We start from the raw sequence: 23,080 nt of genomic DNA, 5'->3' as shown, positions 1-23,080 counted from the left end.
TTTGGGCTTGGAATAATAAGACGTTTTGTGGGTAAACTTTTTTTATATTGCTCAAATAAAGTGGCTTTGAGGGAGGGAGAGTGGGGTGAATTTTATTTATAGCATAATTAACACATGGAAATGACCAAACATGATGTTAAATCAACTGATTTTATAAAAAAAAATGCGTATTTTGTCTAAAAATAAGTGACTTTGGGGTCAGAGAAAAAGTTGAACCATTTATTTTGTGGCTCCGCTTATCATAAACAATCGTAAAATTCAAGATTAAGTGGCACTTTTTCCCAAAATCTAAAAGACCCCAAATTCCATATTGCCAACTAAAACCAACTTCATGCACAGAATTTCCAACACTCAGACTTGTCCGCCCCTTCAAAACTGCAAATTAAACCGCCATTGATGGCAATAAGATGTCCAATCAATTTTAACTGAGGGGGTTTGGCAGCACTGAAGTGGCTAAACATCTTAAAAGAATGTATTCTGTTTCTCCAATGTTTTTAAAGCAGTTACAGTGATAATCCATTTGGTGGTTATTCGGTAAATGTTCCTGCAAGCGGGACACCTGTTCACAGAGCAGATGGTTGCCACATGCGCACACACACACATACACACACACAAATACACGGTCCCCGAGGAGAGAACCTGTCAGCTGAGCCCCAATTAAAGAGTCAATGCGCTCCTAGTTGGGGGTGGGGCCCCTATTTGTATGTGCATACGCCGTATTGCTAATGTATGTGCAATTTGCAAATTCCCTCCATTTGCAGACAAAATTAGCCTGCTTAAAGTGGCTGATCATCATTTGAGAATGTCCATAAACAATGTCACCACATTCAATATCAAACGGAGGAAAACAAGTCAAAATCTATGACAAATAATGCATAATAATGCATAACGCTAAATTATATTATACTATTCAGGCTCATATTCATACATAGGGGAAATTTAAAGTGCTCAACAAGCCTACCGTGCATGCTTTGGGGATGTAAGAGAAAAGCGGAGTAACCGGAAGAAACCCACGCCAGCCTGGGGAGAACATGCACAGTTTTGAACTAAAAACACGGAGAAAAAAAAGGTTAAAAAATTAAAATTACTGATTGAAAAAGGAGAAAATCAGGGAATTTAATAAACATCTATACTATTCATTTTATTTTGATCCTAAAACAGAAAGTCCTCACTCATGATTTACTTTCCCGGGCCACATAAAATGATGCAGCGGGCCAGATTTGGCCCCCAGGCCTCCACTTTGACACAGACGGACTAATGTATCAAAGCAAAAAATACATGATCTGATTTATTATTTCAATATGTTAAATTTTCCTTATGATCATAACATTTATGGATTTAATCTCACATCACAATTGGATCAACTGTACATCACATCACATGATGAATTTACATAGTTTCAATGTATAAAAAAATAAGTAAAATTGACTTTTTATGTATCATGAATCAAAGTTAGTGGATTTGTGACATCCCTGCTCTTGTTAGTAAAAAGGATTTCAACTCACAGTAGATGCGAAGTTAGCAAAAGTGAGCACACCCTTCTGTAAAGATGTCCCTTATGGGCCCTGATATTTTTTTCATTATAATTTAGACAAATTCATCTGGTAATTGAGCATGTGTGTGCATGCAGCTGCCTACTGAAAAGCACCGTTTGTGCTCCCCCACAACACACCCACCTGACCTGTTTCTCTATTGTGTGGGTGTAAATGGGGGAGGAGACAGAAAAGGTGGCCCACAGGGTGAAGGGGGCCCCCGGGCTGTCTCACTTGACGGCGGTCTGCCCAGAAGGAAGGAAGTTACTCCTGGTAGTTTGGGATATTGTGCATTTTTTTTGGGTGGTTTGGAGTCTCGGGGGCTGACTACCAGGCACATTTATTTGAAATTGTGCAAGGAAAAGGACAGAAAAGCTTTTGGGAACCTTTGGTCCGGTGAGTAACAAGTCAATCTTTGAATGTGTTGTTTGGAAATTTAGATGAAAATGAGTGTCACAAGTCAGATTGTATGTAAGGAGGATACAAATCGACTCATCTTTTTTATTTAAGTTAAGACTCTGGTTGGCAAAAGGATGTTGGAGACGTAAGTTGGCAAAATATAGAAAAGTGTCCTGTAATATTGACAATCATCATAATTCACTGTTACAGGAAGAATATTTGAATTTTGGGCCTATTTTTGGAGGGTGACAGTGAGTTAACTTTTTTGATTTAACTTTAGCCTTCAATGTCTGTCTAGAATCATCTATTTTTTTAAATTATGCACTTATTTAGAGTTAAAGTGGCATATTATGGAAAGCTACTAGAAACAGAGTGAACAAAAAACAAAAAACACACAAATGACAACAAAAATATTACCCCAAAAATCTATAAACCACCAAAAATGACTCACATATGTCAGCAAGTTGGGTTATGAAACATGTTTCCTACCGGAATAACTTACCTTTTCTCTTATGTTTACGATCTACCTATAAAATAATTGAACTAATTAGAGGATAATTAGCTATTTCAACCCAGTATTCCACAATCTCCAATTACCAAATACATAAATCGCATTATACTTGTATAACGACAATAAAAGCATTCCATTGATTTCAATACAAAATTGACTAAAATTAATGAATTTGCCACAGTTTTTGATATTAAGCCTTCAAAATATTAGGGCAAAAACGTAACCTTTGTGCTTTCACCTCTCAGACGTAACCATCTGAGTGTGTGCTCTGCATCTCCTGAGTTTACGAGGGGGGGATTCACTAGTTCCAGGATGCTTTCAGAGTGTGTCCACAGTAGGCATCTGTTGCCCCCTCCCCCACTCCGCACCGCCTTTGTACTATCGCACCCCCCCTGAGCGGACTGCCACCCCTCCGCTCCTGAGTCAGTCCCTGGCAGCCGCCCAGCAGGCCCCGTGGGTCGTGTGGAGGCTTTTTTTTTTAGGGCTGATGGTAGGGGGAGTAACCCCCTGAGGGAGGTCAGTGGCTGAGGAGGCATCTGCTCACTGTGGAGGCATGAGGTGCACGTCTCCTGCCAGATGCCCCCCATCCCACTTGATATTACTCAGCACTTTCATTATTTCATCAGTTTTGTGCAAAAAAATCAAGTTTTTTTGTAGTTTTTTAACGTTGTTGCTCAATTCACTACTTTAATCATAAAACATGGCACTTTTATGATTATAATGATTTGACTAACAATAACAAAAAATTATGATGCATCTATGAATATAGTACATACTAAATACATATCCATTTTCAAAATATGAATGTATATAATATATATGTATGTAAATGGTACATATATATGCATTATAAAAATATATATGCATAGAACAGTTCATAATCCAAAGCATATCCATTTTACACCAAACAGATCATTTAAAAAAATATTAATTAGGTAGTCCAAAATACTTTAAGCAGTAAAACATATTGAAAATAAAAAGGGCTGAAAATAAAGCAATTCAAACAATGTAGTCAAAGCCTCAGCTGGTGATTGTGTCATATTTGTTTCTGTCTGGCAGCTGTATGGCCAACAAGTCCTGTCTGTGTGTTCGCGAGACAGTGTGGGAGGGGGATATGATATCCCCCCTCCTACACACACACACACACACACACACACGACCAATACACACACAAAAAAATCTCCCGTCTGTGCAGAGTGTCCAGGACAATAGTTTGTGTGACAGAAGGACAGATTGGCTGGCAGCTGCTTTGCTAAAAAAGGTGCAAGCCAGACACGTATAGCCCCACCCCTCCCGGTTGGATGGACAGGGAGGAGAACAAGAAAATGAAGGCAGTGACATCTTAACCACCCGAAAGTTGGTCACATATGGATGGATTAGAGTATTTATGAATTTCCTTTTAGGCAGCAAAGTCGCCAATAACTGACTAATTTTTCTTTAGTGTTGTTTCTACCATCGGTTAGATTATGGTCTGTAACATCAAGTTGAAAACTGTGTTTAAAGAATCCTCTATCTTTTTGAAAGGGTAGCTTAATCAAGTCTGCTCGCCAACGCCCGGTCTGAATGTGTGAGACGGCTTCATGGGCCTGAGGGACCATGTGGAGGATGGGACAGGCCACATCCTCAGCCTGGGGCTGGATCTGGACTACCTCCACGTGGACGGCCAGAGCACCGGGAAGGACGCCGGGAAGGTTTCGTCCACGCCGGCGTCAGCTTCTGGAGTCTCTGGCCTCGGTGAAAGCACCAACAGCTTGGATAGCAGCAACGCTAGTTTGAGTAGCTTCTTCTCGGAGGAAAGCGGAGACAGCGAGGATGAACGCCAGGCTTCCATTCAGGCGCAGACCCGGGGATCCCCTGCCAGGCTGGACCTGGTGGAAAACCCCCAGTCGACCACCAACTGTCGCACCAAAGTGGACTTTGCTCTGAAGTTGGGTTACTCGGAGGAACTGGTGTTGCTGGTATTGCAGAAACTAGGCCCATCCGCACTCATCAATGACATCCTTGGGGAACTGGTTAAACTGGGGACCAAGGCAGACCCAGTCGAGCCCCTAAAAGGTATAGGAGGATCTCAGTCTCCTCTCCCCTCGTCTGCCTACTACTCGTCTTCTTCCTCGGCGGACTCCTGCATGCTGCTGTGCTCGTCCAAACACTTGGAGGACAAAGACAACCTTCGGCCAGTTGTGGTGGACGGAAGTAATGTGGCCATGAGGTACGATCAATGGATGTGTTGTGTCAGAAAGTCATTTCTCTCATAATTTCCCCTATTTGAAGAATATAGCTCATGTTAATTATTGCCACTCATGTTTTACTTCAGTCATGGCAACAAGGAGGTGTTCTCCTGTCAAGGCATCCAGCTGGCAATTGATTGGTTCTTGGAAAGAGGCCACAGTGACATCACAGTTTTTGTTCCTGCTTGGAGGAAGGAGCAATCCCGTCCAGATGCTATCATCACAGGTAAGCCCTACGCCATAATTTTTGAACTTGGATATAGATGATACAGTATTACCGAGTGGGTCTCAACTGACAAGGCTGTAAGAGGACCGCATTCTACATCTAACATTTCAATCAGAGTAATAGAAATTTCAAACTGCTTCTTAAAAATGACCAATCCAGACATTTGCCTCCAGACCAAGATGTCCTAAGGCAGCTCGAGAAGGACAAGATCCTTGTCTTCACACCATCCCGCCGTGTACAAGGACGGCGTGTCGTCTGCTACGATGACCGCTTCATTGTTAAATTAGCCTATGAGTCGGATGGCATCATCGTCTCCAACGACAACTACCGCGACCTGGCTAACGAGAAACCCGAGTGGAAAAGGTTCATCGACGAGAGGCTCCTGATGTACTCCTTTGTCAATGACAAGTCCGTCCTTTTTGCCCTTCTAATTCCCCCAAAATAAGGATGAGCTGAGGTAATGAGCTTGAATTATTGTCACTCTACTTTCATTAGATTCATGCCCCCTGACGATCCTCTTGGACGGCATGGACCCAGTTTGGAGAACTTCTTGAGAAAGCGACCAGTCATACCCGAAAACAGGAAGCAGCCCTGTCCCTATGGTAAAACATGACCAGTTTCTAGACAACTGAGAAACCACATAATGGTTGTATAATGCCTATAAAAACTTTGATAGTAGCCCTCAAAAGATTTCCACCTTTTGCCATTTTTGTTTCCTTAGGCAAGAAATGTACATATGGGCACAAGTGCAAGTTCTACCACCCGGAACGGGGCAATCATCCTCAGCGTTCTGTAGCTGATGAGCTCCGGGCCAGCGCTAAAATGTCTTCTGCAATATCCAAAGTCCAGATGGAAGACTCCTTAATGGCCAGGAACCAGATGCCGTCCGAGTCCGACCGGGTAACCCCAAAGAAAGCCTCAAGGTCCTTAACAGAACTCCTGGAGGACCATCTCCAAGTGCAGTCCAAAGTCGAACACAAGGGAAGCAGCAAAACCATCTTTGGACATTCCATGGCAGGGAGGTTGTCTTTCTCAGGAAATTCAGATGTATGGGATAACCCAGGATCCTCAGGAGTGAGTTACAACCAATCCGAGTCTCCGGTGTTGGGGTACAACTCTTCAGTAAAAACATCGTCAATCCTGGGTTTTCGCACTCCGGAAAGTCCCGAGCGTTTCTGTCAAGCAGATTTCCGAGCCAGGTATTTCCCATCTGAGTGTAGCAGTGACAGCAGCTCGGAATCTGTCTCGCCAGACCTAGTTTTGGAGGACAAGTCAGTTTGCCAAAACCATTACCACCACGCCCACACCCATCGTACTCATCCTTGTCCTAACCAATGCGGCAGGCCCGTAAGCCGAAGTCCCCCCGGTCTGAGCCAGCATGCTTCACCTGGAATTAGAAGACTTACTAATTTTGATATGGAAGAAAGCCCATACAAGTCCTTTTCAACTCACATTCCATCGATTCATCTACCGCTTCTGAGAAGATACACGGCAGAATGTCCTACGTTTCAACCACCCCAAAGCTCAACCCTTTCCCAGTGCTCACTTCTAACGAGCTCCCTTTGGCAAGAGGACAGAGTCCAGGACTCCGGCAGGTACCATCAAGGATCACCATTTCCCACCAGGCGGAATCATCCTGAGCTTCAACAAGCACAGATGAACTGGGACCAGCACTATCTACAACCTCCAAGACCTTGCTACGATCTCTTCCCTCTTCAGAATCGTCCACAACCTTCCGAGAAAGTCTGGTCCTCACCGTGGATGAGCAGACATTCCTCGCCGAGTGGTCTCGCACCTTTACCGCGGATGTCCTTTCCGTCCCCCCTTCAAACGAGACCGCAGTCCCTGCAAGAGGGGCCCTCGGTGTCCCAGGACAGACGGGAAAGAGTGTTCCTGAATCTCTGCGGAATTTTCCCCGCCGACCTGGTGAGGGTGGTAATGAATCGGAACCCGAGTGTGATTGACGCACAGGAGCTGGCTGCTGCCATTTTGATGGAGAAATCTCAGGATAGCTCTTGAACAAGTTTTAATCCCCAATCCCTGATTCGAAAGACTATCAAGGTACATTTGGGAGTATTTTCAAAATGGTTAGCTGAAAGTCGGCAGCTTTTGTGCGTGAGTTAAAACCCTCAAATTCAGGGAATAGTTACAAATCAAAGGGGAGGAAAAATATCGTTATTTGGGCGGAATTCCAAGGTTCAGGACAGAGATTTAGGAGCTATGAAGGTTAGTGAAAACACCCGTCATATGAGTGCTAGCTATAGTAGAACATGAAAAAAAAGAAAACAAATATGCTATACTAGCACTTATAAAGGGACATTTTTAAGGTAACGCAACATTGTGAAGTGAAGGCATTTACATGTGTGCTAATTTGGTTTGTGTGTCAAGGCTTTCAAGGGTAACAGTGCATTTTTAAGTTATTTATTCCTTATATTTTAAGTTATTTATATTATTCTCATGATTTTTGGCACTTTTTGTTCTTGTGTTCTTGCTTTTTTTTAGGGGCAATCATATCAGGGTATTTCCAAGAGATAACGCAGCCTACCTCTGATTATTGGTGTTGTGTCAAGTGTTTATTGCAGGTTTGGATTTCCCCTGCAAAGGGGAAGTGAAACTCAGAGAGCATTTGTAAAAAGCAGAAGAAAAAGTCCCCTAGAAAGTCCACACAGTGAAATTCTTCAGAATTGTGTTCATTTATGAACTATCACATCCTCCTTTTAACTGTCTTTTTAGCAGAATTCTAATCCTAAAAGCTCCAGGATCTTGCTAGTTTCCATGACTTGGTGGTTCTAAATCAGAATTTCTAAGTCTAGGATTACATTTTCAAGGGGAAACTTTCTTGTCTGTAGTCATGAACCAAACATTTGTAATTTCAGAGCAGAGTTTCTAGTTCTGGAGTGACTGATTTTTTTGTTGTTGTCCTGAGCAAAGTTTTACTTTGGAGCTGACATTCTTATTCCCAATTTAAAATTTCGCATTCTAGAACAGTTTTAACATTTTGAAGAGCTTTTTGAATTTTTTTTTAAAACACAGGTTAGATCAGAGAAGATTAAATTACATATTCCTCAATGGCAAGGCAGTTAGAGGAATTTTTGTCAGTTGATGGTATTATATTATTAATGTCAGATTAGCCTGACACTAGTATTTCAAATCGGTCTTTTTTTTTTATATCAAGCACTTCTAGCTGTCCAATAAAAAAAAAATAATAATCTGCAGTAAATGTGGATAAACTGGTGCCTGGATGGCGTTTATTCCTGCCTCCTCTTTGTTGATACAAATTGTATCCTAATAACGAGATCTGTTTTTATATGAGATTATAAGAAACCTTTTGCGTATTTATGACAAAAGTGTCACTGCTATATTGTGTTCTTATTTTTGTGAGCATTCCGATAATGTTTGATCTATGATGTCAAGCTTTTCAGATGCTATTGTCAGGCTCAGGTTGCTGAGTATTCGTGGTGAAGTCATTTGTGTTTGTAGGAAAATAAGGCAAAATGTCAAAAAAAATGCGAGTTAAAATTTTAACAGTTGACATGCTTCAAGTCTGAATAGCTCATGTTTAAAATTAGATTAAATGTTGAGACAAAAACAACATTTTGGTCTTATTATTAGAAATCAAAGAGCCGATTAATGTATTTACATTCAAGAGAAGTTGAAAATATCAGACAAAACATGTAATTACGGCTTTAAGGATAACATTTTCATGTCAAATTGGCTAGACATTTTTTATTGTTATTAGGTCTAATTCAAACAAAGAAAACAGCTGTTGTACAACCAAAATATGCTGTAGCCTTTTCCTTCCTGAATGCTTTAAAATGTGTTGAGTGGCTGTCATTTTTGTCAACTGGTAAAGCACAAAAATTGGACTTTTTGTACTGCTGCAAATGGATGGTTTTTCATGTTGAATATGGGCAATAAAAGAAAAAAAAAGTGGTTCTGTTCAAGTGATTTGGTCACATTGTTAATTCCAACCTCAAACCAGTAAATTAACATCAACCATTTCTTACCTTGTGGGCTTGAGTTTTTTCAGGATTAGAGATTTTCCAAGACATCAATGGCCTTCTGGGCTTTATTATCCAAGACTGGAACGGGACAAAGAGCACAAAGAGGCGGCGAATGGCTGAGTTTGATTTGCGTGTGTTTACTGGTCAGCTGATGAGCCACAAAAAGAGAAAACAAAAAAAAAAAAAAATCACACACACAAGCGAGTTCTAAAGAAAGTGTCAGAAATAAAAGTAAGCGAGCGATATTAAAGCATTAGAGTCATCCGCGAATTGGGGGGATTGGCGGACATTTGGCGAGGCGCAAGGCAGCGCTTTTTGGGGGGTTTTGCCCCCTTCACATGGACTCAAATTCATCGACGCGCTGCTTGGTGTTGCCTTGCCGAATCTGCCGCAACGTTTTGTACTTGTCGCGGCCCGCTCGCACGTTCTCGGCGTGGAGGACGTCATTGGTGGTGTTCTTGGTGTCGTCGCGTGCCTCCGCTAACTCCGAGCTCAGAGCCTGACAGGTGGAAGGAAATAGGAGGTCGTCAACAGTCACACAGAATATTTGATATGTGGAAAAACACTTTTCCTATCATTCATTTCATCAGATGCCATCTAAAGTAAATAAAAGGATACAAATGCTTTGACAAAATCTGTATTTTTTCAGATGAACAAGCTTTTTCCTCCAAAAACTTTTTAATTATCATGACTTTTTTTTGACATCGTTGAAAGCTTTTTCCTCCAAAAAAATAGCAACTTTTGAATTATGACTTTTTTTTAACGTCCACTGAAAGCTTTTTTTCTCCAAAAATGAGCAACTTTTTAATCATCATGACTTTTTATTTTTTATTTTTTAACGTCCACTGACCTGCAGCTGCTGCTTCACACGTTGGTTCTTGTGCGCCTCTGTGACCCGATCCTCTTCGCTACGCTGGCTGCTGACACCGTCACTGAGCAGCTCGGCGCTGGCCTCCTCATTGCTTTCGTCCTGCTCGTCCTGCTCGTGAGGCGACGCTGCGCCCGGCGACATCATGGCTGCCCGCAACTCCTCCCGCGTCCTCTCCAAGTCCTCCTGCGCCGACAGAGCCTGGATGGGAGCGTGTAGTTGGTCAGACCACATTTTAAGACAACAAAATGAGACCGTCGGAGTTGAAAAGTTTAGTACTTTGTGCTGCCATTCACTAGCGTCTTCCTCCTTTTTCCTCTTGGCTTCTTCCAGCAGAGAGATTTTAGCAGTGAACTCTGCTAATTCGCCAGCCTGTCAATCACAAGGCATCATTAATAGTTTGAAAAATCCAAAGCGCATCAGTACAGACTAGAGCAGGGGTTCCCATACATGTTGATAGAGTCTAATGCGAGGTATATCATTACATAATTGCTGAGCTCTTTGAAAATTAGATCTAAGTGCAAAAACAATTGAACACCCCTACACTAAGTCATGTGTGATACTTAGCCAAAAATGTGGTATGTTCGAAGAGCTTGGCATTTCAGCACAAGCCCCGTTGGTTAAAGTGTCAATGGAACAATAAGATGCACCCACAGTGGCCGATTTGAAAATTAGAGGGAACATTGATTATGAGGTACGGTAAATTCACGAAATTCCCAGCAATGAAATTCTAAATCCCATAACCCTCAGGATTTCCTCTAACACAGATTGGACTATGAGTGTGATGATAGCAAGTACCAGCTGTTCCTGCGTCTTCATCTGATCAGCGGCCTGTTGGGCAAGCGCGGTTTTGGCCTCCTCGGCGGCCTGCCGCTCCTTGTCGAGGCGCTGCGCCTCTTCCTTGGCCCGAATCCTCTCCTGCTCCAGTTCCACGGCCTTGCGAGTCTGCTCCTCCAACTCTTTCTGCGCCCGCTCCGTCTGCTCCTCGATGTTGCGCAAACGCTCCATCAGCTCGTCCTTCTCGCGCTCCATGCGTTGCTTCTCCTTTTCGGCCACCTCGCGCTTCTTCTTCTCCGTCTCCAACTGCGCCCTGGAGGTCCGTGGATGTCAAAATCAAACCGAGTAAACTCAATGGCAGCCCAAGAGTTGTCGTGGCAGTCACCTCTCCATCTGCTTGTGATGTTTTTCCTCACGGGCTTGCGCTTTCATCTGCTGCACCTCGATGGTGTCGGGCTTCCTGCGCCGCATGTACAACTCGTGGTTGCCCATGCAGAGCGCCAAGATGCGCTTGTTGATGCGCAGGCGTGGCGCGTAGAACACAAAGTCCTGCAAAGCGCAAGCGTTTGGATGAAAAATCCTAAAATGAACAAGGTAAAATAAGACTAACCGGCGCTTTCTTGTCGATGGGCTTGATCACAAACTTCTTGTCGTTGAAGGAGATGTTTCGGATCTCGCTCCATGGGAAGCCGATCTTTGGTGATAACCTGAAAAAGTATATTAAAAAATAACTTTATGACAAAAAAGTAACTCAATATGGAAAGTGCATATAATTGTGACAGAATGACAATTCAAATTTGGCAACCGGGTGTAATGTTTCTACATATGAGCTGTTTTTTTCCCAATAAAATAGTGATTAAAGAAAGTACCCATTTCTCCTATTTTGCAACTGTCAACAATAGCATGCACAAAAAAACAAAAAGACAAAATATACTTTATAAGAGTAAAAAGTTTCTATTCCCCTGTGTTTTCCAAAAACTACAGAAAAGTCCAATTATCCCCCCAAAAAACAGGAGTTGGCCCCATCCTGAAAAACACCCTCTAGTTAACACCTCTTCTAACCACAGGGAGACGCTGTGTCCACATCTTTAAGTGTTGGCTCAGAGATAAAAACACAAGCTCAGTGTTTCTTTGTGTATGAAACGCAACCAAAAATGTTCAATTTTGAGATCTAACAGGGGATTGTCAAAATTGCCTTACTTGTCTTCATGCTCGTAGATGTTGAGCCCGAGGGCATCAACACCCAGCCACAGCTCGGTTCCTTTTTTATTTTTGATCTCAAAGTAGTTGACTCCGTACATCTCCAAATCCTGAGCAATCTTCAGGTACTCCAACATGGCGTCCTCTCTACACACAGGAAAGACACACTCATTCAACCATTTAAATCTTGCCACTAGGGATGTGACAATAAATCTATTAAAAGGGGGGTACATGGCTTTACATTGTATAATACAAGGTTGTTAAAATGCCCTTCCCAACTATCTATGAATCATTTTAAAATGATAACCTTGTTTTAAAAAAAAGCACTCATCAGCTGCACAATAATAGCGTCTGTTGACTCATTGCCTGCCATTGACAGCACTATATAATTCATCCAATTCATTTTGACTGGAGAGGGCGAATGAACAAAGGTTCATACATTCATTTTATGAGGCGCTTACGGGGGTGCTGGAGCATCTCCCCACCAACAATGTTCAGTTGGCCTGAATTGGTTGTCAGCCAATCACAGGGAACACGGTTCACGTCCTGATCCTTTCGGAGTCACTTACTACTTATTTGGGGACATTTCCAATAGACTCCATGTTCAGTGCCCAAAATCAAAAAGAAAATGACGAAGTAATTAATTAATTAGCTGCCGATGACGTCCAACCCATTTTAAATGGGAGGGAACATTCCTTCTATTGCCGTCACAGTTCAAACGGATAGAATGTATAATATTGATATACACATTTCATGAAATGTTGTATACAATAAAACTAATAAACAGAAAAGCAAACTTTTAAAAAAATATTTTTAAAAAATCAGAAGCCTTTAGTGTATGATGACAATAAAGGTTTGATCTCAAAGTAGTATTTTAAGCCTTAAGTGTATGATGACAATAAAGGCTATTGACTTTTTTTATTTTTTATTTAAGAGTTTGCTTTTCTCTATATTAGTTGTATTGTATAATAAAGGTGGAAAGGTTTCCTGAACCATGTATCCATAATTGTTTCATTACCATATTGTAGGATAAGCATTGTAAGCTTTGTATCTTTTGTAAACCAGCCCGACTTAACTCTTTAACTCATTGGCTGCCAAGTCTATCTATCCCTGTCAAAAGTGCTGAAACATGATCACCCACCTGAGCATGCTTCTGTGTTCCTCATGCCATGTTTGTATTCGTTCTTCCCACTGCTCCTTTGTCAGCTTGTGTTGTTCGAGAACTCTAAGAAGTTAAAAAAAAAAATGTCAGCCTGATAACATAATGGGAAACCGACCCAACCAAGGGAGTTGAGTGAGTATTCCTACCTCTGTGGCAGCAAGCGGTCGGCCGCCAGGTAGCCACCTTTGTGCACGTCCTGATTGTGGTCACCAAACTTGGTCTGGACCGCGTAGGAGGCCAACAGCACGGCGGTCTCAGGTGGGCAGTAGTTTTCATCGTTCAAGATGGCTTCTTTCACCTAGGCGGATCAAATACAAAAAATAAAACATGTATTTTGTAAATTATTATGTTTGTTGTTTTCATTTAAAAGAGGGGGAGTGAATTGTTTATTTCTTTTATTTATCTTTTATTTTTATTTATTTACATTTTTAAGATGATGAATGGCCTCTTATTTTATGTGTACATATTTTTCCACTATTTTCAAAATTAATTTGTTTGTTTTTTTTGTGTAAGGATGAAAAAGTAAATTGTTTTTTTTCAGTTTTTCTTTTATTGATATTTTTATTAGACAAAAAGCAGTAATTGTGGTCTTATTAATTGCATTTTGTGTAGTGTGATGGAAAAAAAAATATACTAATTTTGTTTTTTTTAAATAAATTTTTGTCATCTTTTATTGACGACTACAGAAATGTTATGCAGCATTTTATTTTAGCAACAGTGTGCACATGATTTGGTTTGGCAGGCTACAAGGTTGATGCCTGTGCACATTTTGGTTTGCTAATTTTTCAGAAAAACACCAAGTAAAGCACCTGAAGGAAGAAGAGCCTCTGCGTAATCTCCTGGATGAGTTCCTCCGAGACGTCCTCTGGAAAAAACTTTGCCCTGAACTTGAACTGCAGAGGGTTTTCCTTTTTCACATCCTGCTGAGTCACCTGAATGCCAAAAATATACGTTATTAAATGCCACTCTTTAGAAAAAACACAGGGTGCTGCTTTCAGGCTTTTCACCTTTTTGTTGAGCTTGAGCCACGTGACGTAACCTTTGCTGTCAATGTACTGCAGGCCAAAGAACCAAACCTCCCGCAGACCCACAGTCTTTACCACCTAAGGGAACAATACAATTTTTTTACACTGGATTTCTGAGTTTATAAAAGGAGTCAACAAGGTAACAGTGAGTGCTGTCATATCGGAGGTCTACCTAGGAACACGATGGGTCAGTGATTGATTTAAGATGACATGTATTGTCATAGACAAATGCTTGTGTGACCTCCTTGTGAAAAGCAGAAACCATAAAAGAAGTGAAAGGCTTCCCTTTCATTTGTTTTCCTTCCTGTGCATCAGTAAAACCTTTCAAGGCCGAACAATGCTGAAAGGCGCCCTTTAAAAACGCACACACACACATATGTGGGAACAAAAAGATCTTTGTCAGTCTAGGATTGGACAAGCAAGCACCTACTGGCACACATTTGTAGTGTCGCCTTTGCTTTGATGGGCAACAAAAGATGACTCAAGAATTATTTAGAGAAAAAATCATTTTACTTTAACAAAAAAGGGGATTTAAAAAAAAAAGTGTATTCGTCCTTGAAGATGTGGCGCAATACACTGTTTATACAAGGTGGTATAAAAATTGATGACTGGTTTTTTTTTATAATAAAAAAGGTATTTTTTTATACGAGTGTCATGATAAATATGAGAAAGAAAGTTGGTATTTAATAGAACGTATTAATAATGTGATAAAAGTCTTTAATTTTAATTTTAAAAAAAAGATATGGTCATGTGTGGAAAAAAATATCAGAAATGGAAAATGTGTAATCCTCCATGAAATAGTAAAAGATAATTATACTTTGCACATTTTATTGGATTGATGATAGTCACCTGGTCAAAGAGCTGCTTCCCAGTCGTGCTGGGCTGGATGGCAAACTCCAGCTCCGCATCCATGGTGGTAACACGGACATTTGTCTGCGTGACAAACAGCAAAATTGAAGTATAATCATAATAGGCAAACGGGTTTGGCATGTTCAAACGTCTTTATTTGTTTGTCTGAGATCGCTGCATGCTGCCTTTTGAGGTCAGTGTTCATTTGCGCCTGCAGTATGATGATAAGGCTTCCATACAAACAAAAGTGTATGCGATGAAGCACAGGTGGCTCGGTGACTGTTAATGTATTATCTGCCATTGGTGGCGAGTGATGTCCAATCCGTTTGGACCTGGAGGGCAGGCAGCGAGGATTCGCATTGCCATTTGCTACCTTAACGGAGGGTGAGCCAAGTTTCAAAACATTTAGAGCATCGGGAGTCCGTGACTTCCTCAAATGCCCCAAGGGCGCTAATCTGGATCGCCGCGCAAGATGTCAACTGACAGACGCTGCCAAATGGTCAAGCCAGATTATCCAGATTGTATTACAGGGTTGACCACTCCTATATTACAGGAAACTAAATTAAGTCAACAGAAAAGCCACCAAAGAATAGAGACAATAAAACTTAAGACTAGACGCAATTTTGGGAAAGCAGATCGGGGCTAGAATATGAGCTAGAATATGGTTTATGACTGTGTGCGGTGTGTTTTTTTTTTTTGTCTGTGTGTGTGTATGTGTAGGTGTAGGACGACCGCCTGGTGACACTGTTTGTGCGTGTCCGTGTCCAGACTCAGACAGTCATAATTAAAAGCTCTTCACCGATAAGCTTGTTATCTGGCTTGCAAGGTCAGCCGCGGTCAACTTCAATTCACACACATATGTTAACTTCTCTTATTGTTCACATTAATTAGTCCATTTGTCACTGTGTAAATTATGATTTTTTTATGAAGTATTTGGTTTTACTCTATTGAGAAAATATTTTTCTTGTAATGTTTGCAATTATTTCCACCTTTAAGTTATACACGTCAAATTGTGAAATCCTTTTTGACATTGTAAAATTATAACCATTCAGTTCCAACTTTTGTTTGGATTATTGCACATTTCTGAGGTATTTGGATTAATTATACATTTTTTCCTGGTAATACAATCAAGCTTTTTTCTCATGTTTGTTTCCAATTCATAAAAAATTATATTTTTAGTAACCTAGGTTTTCATGTTTTGGCAATATAAACTTAACTCATTTAGTAAAATTATATATCTCCAGAAATATTTGGATATTTTTGTACAAATAAGTTTTTACTCCTTGCAAAAAATATATATATTTTTTTATTTGAATATTTTCAGACAAAGATTGCCCATAAAAAAATCATAATGTACAAGGCCACAATCATTTTGCAGGACCAATTTGAGCATGTAGATGAGACCTCACCCCAGGCAGGGTGATGCGGATTCTTCTTTGAATGGAGGTATATAAAACATTTTTAAAAAACGTTTTAATGCGCTACAGCAACACACTTTGCAAGTGAAAGCCTCAGCATTACATCAGCTCTATTTGTTGGCCCCATCATGTAAGAATGAGGAAACGATCAAGTTGCTCTCGTGTGTGTGATGTTGCATTGTGCGACGCTTGCGGGCTTCATAACAAATGAAACATGAGATTAAGATAAGCAGGTGCACTCATTAATTTGAATATCTAGTACAAGTGCTCCAATGAAAAATAACTTGTCTTAATAGAATTGAAAGAGAATATTTATGGACGTCAATGGTTTAATTTCACTTCTACTTCTCTTTTATGTGCCGCTGCTTTGAGATGACATTTTATTATTACACAAAAAATGATGGTAAATACACGGTTTTCCTCCCATTGCTTTATTAGCCTGGTGGGCCACAAGGCTCATCATATACAAAGGAATTTTAATGTCATCACAATCACGCAAATGTGCTTTAGTGACACATTAAAGCTGCCTTTTTGAGTTTGTATGACACATTGTAGATGACAGGATCATCAATTTGAATTTTTGGAATACTGAGCAAATAAAATGATTAAATGCGATTATGGGGTGCAAACAAAAAACATTGGGCCTTGATTTCAGATCTTGTGAGGTCTTGGAACACAAACAGCATTGAAAGATGACCTAAAGGGGCACCGAGGTGCTTTGTTGTTTTTTTGTATAACCCGCAACCTCAGCTAACACCACCAAGCTGTATACGTGTTTTTAACAATCCTAGCTGCAGGGCTCCACACTACATAAAACTGCGAGTGAAAGGGCCCCATGTGTTTGTGTAAGGGGCACGGGAGGATAATGTAACCAGACTGGGAGTTTCCCCGCAAGGCAGCATCAAATATCGGAGGTGGGCTTTAACAAAGTGCCCCTCTCAGTCTTCTCCCCCATCCCATTCCGACAAACACCTCATGCGTGCCTTTGAATGGTAAAAGTGTCTGAAACGTTACATGTGGAAACATTGTGACTAATAAAGAAATATTTGTATGTATGCAATTTACAGACTTAAACCACATGCATGCACAATTATGGGAATTAATTTTTTTTTAAAAATCAAATTTTCAACACCCAACAGTCCCACAGAGTATCCTAATGACAAAATGGAATATTTAGCCTTAATTTTAGTATTTTTACGTATGTAGTATTCTACTAGTATAAATGAATGATAGGCAGCCACCTTTTATCGGAATACACCATCCATAAAGAGCAACATTTTAGTAAGGTCATCAACCCGTAGTTACGAAGTTCGCTAACCTTTTTGCCGAATTTGGTTACAAGACAATCCGCATGTAACAGATTCCGTAAACGTAAAGGCTCGCCTGGTATTACTGTCAGCTCACTGTGTGCGATTTCCTCCATTTCGCTTCGGTGTACAATTTTTACTGATTTTAACGTGTCGCTAAGACACTACTTCTTTTGATGTTGGCGTTCTCGTAACTGTTGCACAAATGCCCCACATGGGGGCCAGGAGGGGAACTACACAACCGGTTGTATATTTTTCTTATTTAAAAAAAACAAATATTTTCATTTTTTCATCTAATACTGTATTTTCTCGCATATAAGTCGCTTCCGTGTATAAGCCGCACCCTTAAAAACCGTTGAATTTTACAATTTCTCACATATAAGTCGCATCCTTAAAAACCGTTGGATTCTACAATTTCTCGCGTATAAGCCCCCTCATGGTTTTAATAGGGAGTACAAATAAGAAAAGATGGCGCATTCCGAAATCCACTCTAAGGCCTATCGTACGTTTGAATGTTTCAATGGTGAAATTTATAGAAAACTCACCGGCTTGGGCATCTTCATCCTCTCTCTGCCTGTCGTTGGCTGCTGAGAAAAAAGAAAGTAGTCGTCCTCTGTTTTTCTACCAATGACAAAACACACAGTAGTTTCATTAATACAAGAAACACATTCCTTTTGGAATCTGAATTGAACATTTTTCCACCTAAAGTAGGTCAGACTTTCTTTGAAACTTTCCTACATTTCCATCACAAGGGGATTTACATATTAAAATGAATCATGTCATTTCTATAATCCCATCCAAGATTTAAGAAGTAAGAACAGAGACTGTATTTAAAGTGACACCTTCCAATCATTACATCGCTTTTAGGACAAGTCCTGAAGGTAAACGTGGCCTAGAATAGAAGAAACCAGGTGGCTTTCTATAAGAAAACTGACATTTAATATTTTTGCAGCTAAAACATTCGACCATTTCTCAGTTAGAATTATGCATTATGACCATCAGCAAAAATTCTCTAAAACCTTCCATCCAGTAAAGGGATGAACATGCAAATTTTTAATCCTTTTGACTAATTCCTGACATAAAAAAAGAACCTCAAATCTAAAGAAGCCCGATTGGAGAGACCTCCTGGTGAGCATATTCGGTATAATATATACTTTATGGCTAGAAATGTCCAAGCTTCATCATTTTCAGATAAGTACCCAATAGTATTGATCATTGAATAATATGAACCGTTCTATAAATTAGTTTTTGGCTCCTATGTTCAGACATCATTATACATGGATGGATGATTTTGCTGCATCTACTGGCTCAGTTATCACTAAATTACATCGTCGGCTTTGTTCCGGAACGGCACAGTGAGTATGATTGGACACAGTAAAATTTAATCATTTTAATGGCTTAGGCTTTATGACAAAGCACACCTCCAGTGACCTTAATGTGTGAGAGTGAGTGTGTTTGTTAAAACAGTGTATATCTATGTTTGGAAGGTCACAGTCTAAAAATGGGAAGACCTGCTACGATATATAATAACACAAGGACAATTAAAGGCAACCAAATACATAGTCGGAATTTTATGAGAAGTAATTTGGGTGGTCTAACAGCAAATTTTGCAAATATAAAGGTTACATTCAAAGTATAAAGACAAATAAAACAAAGTTGGAAAATTGTGATTTTACGTTACATTCCAAATATTTGTTAATAAACTGGCATTTAGATTTGGTGTGCAATTGCTGATGTGTGAGTCATTTCATGGTTACCCAAGATAAGTCCTACTTGAGCATTTTCATTTCCGTTTGTACTTCCTGTTTCAACTTTGGCCTAAAACCTTTATGAGTTTAGTAAGTAGACCTATCGATACAAAAATTACAGCGGAAACTTGCCTGCAAGTTGGATAAATTATGAAAATATTTCTGAGGAAACGAGAGGTTGAAAACAGTAATAATGAGCATCTTGTGCTAGGGATACGGAAGAGGGTATCCCCCTTATCGTAACGGTTAAAACGAAGAGATGCAATCTTGTCTCTTCTTGGTGTTGGAGTTAGAATGACTGTTTAAAAAATACTTCACGATAAGATTCATAGAACAGAACACAAAAATATAGCAAAAAAGGGGGAAAGCAGTGATGAACTGAGGAAATTGGGTAAAATGTTCCTAATTTTTCCATGTAATAGATGTATTGTGAGAAAAAGAGCATATATTTCTGGAATAATATGACTGTCTAAATTTCAATTTCTTTCTCATAAAACATGTTTTGCTGTTGTTTTTTTTAACCCGGATATTACAACAAGGCTCCAGCACGCCCCACTACCGTTGTGAGGATGAGCGGTACAGAAAATGAATGAATATTACAACAACATGCACCAAAATGTGGAATATTTTTTATGAATAATGATGTTCTTTTGTGTTTTCATACAATGTCAAATGTTTGTAAAGAAAGAAACCAGCTCAAATAAGAGACAGAAACCCAAAACCATGCTGGATAGATATCAGGTGTCAATAAGCAACAAACCTCTTCCTCAAATGAGATGTAATTTGGTCCCAAGTTGAGGCTTGATCAGCGGTAAAATGTTTGCTTGACAAACAATGGGCATAATAAAAGAAATCTCTTTCATTTATATCCCTTTGCCTGCAAATTTGAGCAAAAGGCTAGTAACAAATTGCCTCTGTAACCTGTGACCCTACAAATATTGTATTATTATATCACCTTAAAAAAATAACCACTTGTCGTGTTGAACGTTCAATAAATTTGATAATAATCGATGTATGATTTCTTGAACTATCTTGAGTCACAATCAACCAAACAGATGGAGGGAATTGAATACATAACATCCACCATCAGCAGCAATGGTAACTTCAATTTCTTATGGCTTCTTATGGCTTTTAAAAAGGTTGGGTTAAAAAAAGCCCACTGCTTTAATTTGGCTAAAATTCAGGAGATTATTTTAAATTATTATTTTTTGTCAAAAACTAAGTCTGAACAAATTATATCAACTGCATTACAAAGAATATACACTATATATTGGCTGTACTGTTATTGAGTGGCACCGACACAAAATGGCCGTAAAACGAAAACGGCATTCCCATTTAGCAAAGGAACCCCACAATTTGGATGAAGTGGGTTTGAGCGACAAGTAAGATAGCCAATCACGGTGCTCCTTTTCTGCTGCTTGGCCAATCCTTGGAGTTTAAAACTCGTGGTCAACCGTGAGTGCAAACGACAGCCACCCTAGCCAATCATAACAACCCTTCTTTATTTGTTGACCAATAGGCGTGCTTTAAAACTCAACGCTACTAGACGGTAGGAAGCTGCCACCTGATTAACAGCCGTGTTTAAATGACAGCTGGTGACGTACCAAAACGGGCTAAAATAGCGGATAATGAGTGGTGATTCAGAGCATCTTAAAAAACGTGTTGACGCACCGAACCAAATGAACGCCGGCTAACTCACAAACTCGACAACATCAACTTATTAAAGCCATGTGTGTTAACGCCAACAAAGCTAATCTTGGAGGCAGCCAGGTAGGAATTCAGATCCAAAAGCTGCTTCAAACCACATTCTCTTTACGGTCACAGAAATATAAAACGAGCCACGTTAAAGGAAAGATCTCGTCGAGACACGATCTGACTCCTAAATACAGACAGCTACAAGTCATTTTATGCCCCGGAGGTGCTGCTTACGGGGTCAACTAATTAGCCTGGTCGCTAAGACGCACCAAATTGACACCAGCCATTCTCCCAAAATAAACGCGAATCCGACGCAGGAAAACGCCGAATAAGATAAAAATAAATATAAAATGGCCCGTGGTAACAATGGAAAAAGATCCACATTAGTACTCACTATTACAACGGCTCCGAGTGGAGGTAAATTGTGCCTACGATGGAGTCTTGCCCCCCTAAAAACAACCAGTCCGGTACCCTGGTTCTCAATGGACGCCAGGTATGCCTCGAGATCGAAAAAGTTGGGACAAAAAGTCTAGCAAATGTAAATTATATGAGCCCCTCTTCAAAATGCCAACACTACTTAATGTTACAGCCACAAGTAATTTGCCCTGGGGATGCCCCCTATCCTCTGGAGGGGGGCAACTAATTAGCCTGATCGCTAATAACACACCTCATCTTACCTAGATGGCTAAAACGACACCCCTACGCCCATCTTCCAAAACGAAGAAGACGTCAAAGAAACGACAAATATCCAAAGTAAGTATAAATAAATAAATACATCACCCCGGTTCCGAACTCACCGGTGCGGCCGATCTGCGTTTAAGGTAAATGATGCCTTTGATGGAGTGTTGTGTCGCCCGGCCACTACCAGCCGACTTCGCACCTCCTACCACCTCCTCCTGCCCCAATCGCCACTGCTTTATATATCCACGCTGCGGGTAAAAATAGCCGGACGCCGAGCTCACAGATAAGGGTAAGAATCGTCACACACACACGCGCGCACACACACTCATGCGTACTGTCAATATGGCTGACCAAGTTGGTAGTGAGGCGTGGTAGTGGTGAGCGATTGCTCACCATCATCAGCCTCACGCTCGTCTCTCACTTCTCACTCTACTCATCACTCATTCGCTCCTCCCTTCTGTCAAAAGCTTCTTTATTTTTAAACCTTTCTGCCCCAAAAAGTCTGCTATGAAAAGGAAAATATGCGTCATCAAACTGTTAAATACTGTAACTTGAGATTGTCCGATATTTTAAAAGATGAAGGAATAAAGCCCATATATTACAGTATGTTATATTACTTTGATTGCCTGGCAACCAATTCAGGGTTCACCCTGCCTACTGCCCATAGTTGGCTGGGCTCCAGCACCCCCCACGCCCCTTTGGAGGATTTTTGGAAGGGAAAACGAATGAGTCAAAATATTTAAGAATAGAGGATGACTCAAAAAGCAGTTTTTCCACCTAAGCAGCCAAATTCAAAGCTTGCCATGCCTTTAACCAACCCTACAAATAGAAATAAATGGGGTAATATATTATATACTATTACAAAATTCTGTTCCTGACCATATTGACCTCATTGCCCCAAAATGTGCTCACTTTTTTCCTCTTCACTTCAAAATCAAGTTTAGTAATGATCGTTTGATTAATTTTTGGAGCTATTGGCTGCAGTTAAGTTTCAAAACAGGTGGCCATTTTTATGTAAACAATCCCTAAAGGTCTCCCTGCCGATCAAAATAATTGATTTTATTTGGATTAGTCGTCAATTAGTTAATTAAACATTGCAACCCTAGTTTTACTGCCCATTAAAATAATCTATTTTGACCGGGATAGCAAATGAGTTAGCAAATGAGTTGAATATTTTCAGGGGTTGGCTGACATTATGGATGAAGGAAAGCTATGATATAGCCCATGATAAGGATGAGTTTAACAACCCTGATGTAGATCTTATGATGAGTAAAAATGAGTGACAGAAAACACCTCACATGGTGTTAACTTATTTTCTTCCTGTGTGAGTCACACTCCTATCTCAAATAGTCAAATGTCATAAAAAAAATAATCATGGTAACAAACAGCCTTTCAAAACAAAGCATTATGTTAATGTTGTATTACAGTCCCAATTGAGCATTTCAGTGGG

The 23,080-nt window shown here is 40.2% G+C and overlaps 3 protein-coding genes across 14 annotated transcripts in view; 2 read left to right on the top strand and 1 right to left on the bottom strand.

Moving 5' to 3' along the window:
• The first annotated feature begins 1,784 nt into the window (after nucleotides 1-1,784).
• LOC144203882 (putative ribonuclease ZC3H12C) lies at nucleotides 1,785-8,802 on the top strand. Of its 2 annotated transcripts, none has more exons than XM_077727455.1 (6): nucleotides 1,785-1,928; nucleotides 3,972-4,651; nucleotides 4,757-4,896; nucleotides 5,070-5,304; nucleotides 5,392-5,498; nucleotides 5,618-8,802. In XM_077727455.1, exons 2-6 carry the CDS (start codon nucleotides 4,023-4,025, stop codon nucleotides 6,913-6,915), a joined length of 2,409 nt encoding a protein of 802 aa, XP_077583581.1. In that variant the 5' UTR covers nucleotides 1,785-1,928; nucleotides 3,972-4,022; the 3' UTR covers nucleotides 6,916-8,802. The 2 variants fall into 2 exon arrangements, with proteins under 2 accessions (XP_077583581.1, XP_077583580.1); XM_077727454.1 differs by having other exon boundaries at nucleotides 1,791-1,928; nucleotides 3,967-4,651.
• A 215-nt stretch (nucleotides 8,803-9,017) lies between these two features.
• LOC144203883 (radixin-like) lies at nucleotides 9,018-22,064 on the bottom strand. Of its 3 annotated transcripts, none has more exons than XM_077727457.1 (14): nucleotides 21,747-22,064; nucleotides 18,052-18,127; nucleotides 14,782-14,865; nucleotides 13,915-14,010; nucleotides 13,717-13,839; nucleotides 13,054-13,205; nucleotides 12,887-12,970; nucleotides 11,746-11,892; nucleotides 11,156-11,252; nucleotides 10,931-11,094; nucleotides 10,567-10,858; nucleotides 10,048-10,140; nucleotides 9,751-9,969; nucleotides 9,018-9,399 (listed from the first exon to the last, which is right to left on the bottom strand). In XM_077727457.1, exons 2-14 carry the CDS (start codon nucleotides 18,067-18,069, stop codon nucleotides 9,235-9,237), a joined length of 1,734 nt encoding a protein of 577 aa, XP_077583583.1. In that variant the 5' UTR covers nucleotides 18,070-18,127; nucleotides 21,747-22,064; the 3' UTR covers nucleotides 9,018-9,234. The 3 variants fall into 3 exon arrangements, with proteins under 3 accessions (XP_077583583.1, XP_077583585.1, XP_077583582.1); XM_077727459.1 differs by lacking the exon at nucleotides 21,747-22,064 and adding an exon at nucleotides 21,344-21,481; XM_077727456.1 differs by lacking the exons at nucleotides 18,052-18,127; nucleotides 21,747-22,064 and adding an exon at nucleotides 17,518-17,679.
• The window catches only part of ttf2 (transcription termination factor, RNA polymerase II), a 62,673-nt gene continuing 61,366 nt past the window's right edge, over nucleotides 21,774-23,080 (top strand). For all 9 annotated transcript variants that reach the window (XM_077727440.1, XM_077727445.1, XM_077727448.1 and 6 more), the window contains exon 1: nucleotides 21,774-21,919. The gene's annotated coding sequence lies outside the window, so the exon portion shown is untranslated. The remainder of the gene's footprint in view (nucleotides 21,920-23,080) is intronic.

Source organism: Stigmatopora nigra, chromosome 11 (genome assembly GCF_051989575.1).
Source record: "Stigmatopora nigra isolate UIUO_SnigA chromosome 11, RoL_Snig_1.1, whole genome shotgun sequence".
NCBI lineage: Eukaryota > Metazoa > Chordata > Actinopteri > Syngnathiformes > Syngnathidae > Stigmatopora > Stigmatopora nigra.
Note: the sequence above shows the minus strand (reverse complement) of the source record. Positions and strands in the feature narration are given on the sequence as shown.

Bases quoted from the DNA above. Each gene is read 5' to 3' on its own strand.
- LOC144203883 (XM_077727456.1), bottom strand. From the start codon at position 17,622: ATGGAGGAAATCGCACACAGTGAGCTGACAGTAATACCAGGCGAGCCT. The intron at 12,971-13,053 runs GTAGGAATACTC...TTAACTTCTTAG, and splicing joins GACCGCTTGCTGCCACAGAG to AGTTCTCGAACAACACAAGC. The intron at 11,253-11,745 runs GTAAGGCAATTT...ATACTTTTTCAG, and splicing joins ATCTACGAGCATGAAGACAA to GTTATCACCAAAGATCGGCT.
- LOC144203882 (XM_077727455.1), top strand. From the start codon at position 4,023: ATGGGCCTGAGGGACCATGTGGAGGATGGGACAGGCCACATCCTCAGC. The intron at 5,305-5,391 runs GTCCGTCCTTTT...TACTTTCATTAG, and splicing joins TACTCCTTTGTCAATGACAA to ATTCATGCCCCCTGACGATC. The intron at 5,499-5,617 runs GTAAAACATGAC...TTGTTTCCTTAG, and splicing joins GAAGCAGCCCTGTCCCTATG to GCAAGAAATGTACATATGGG.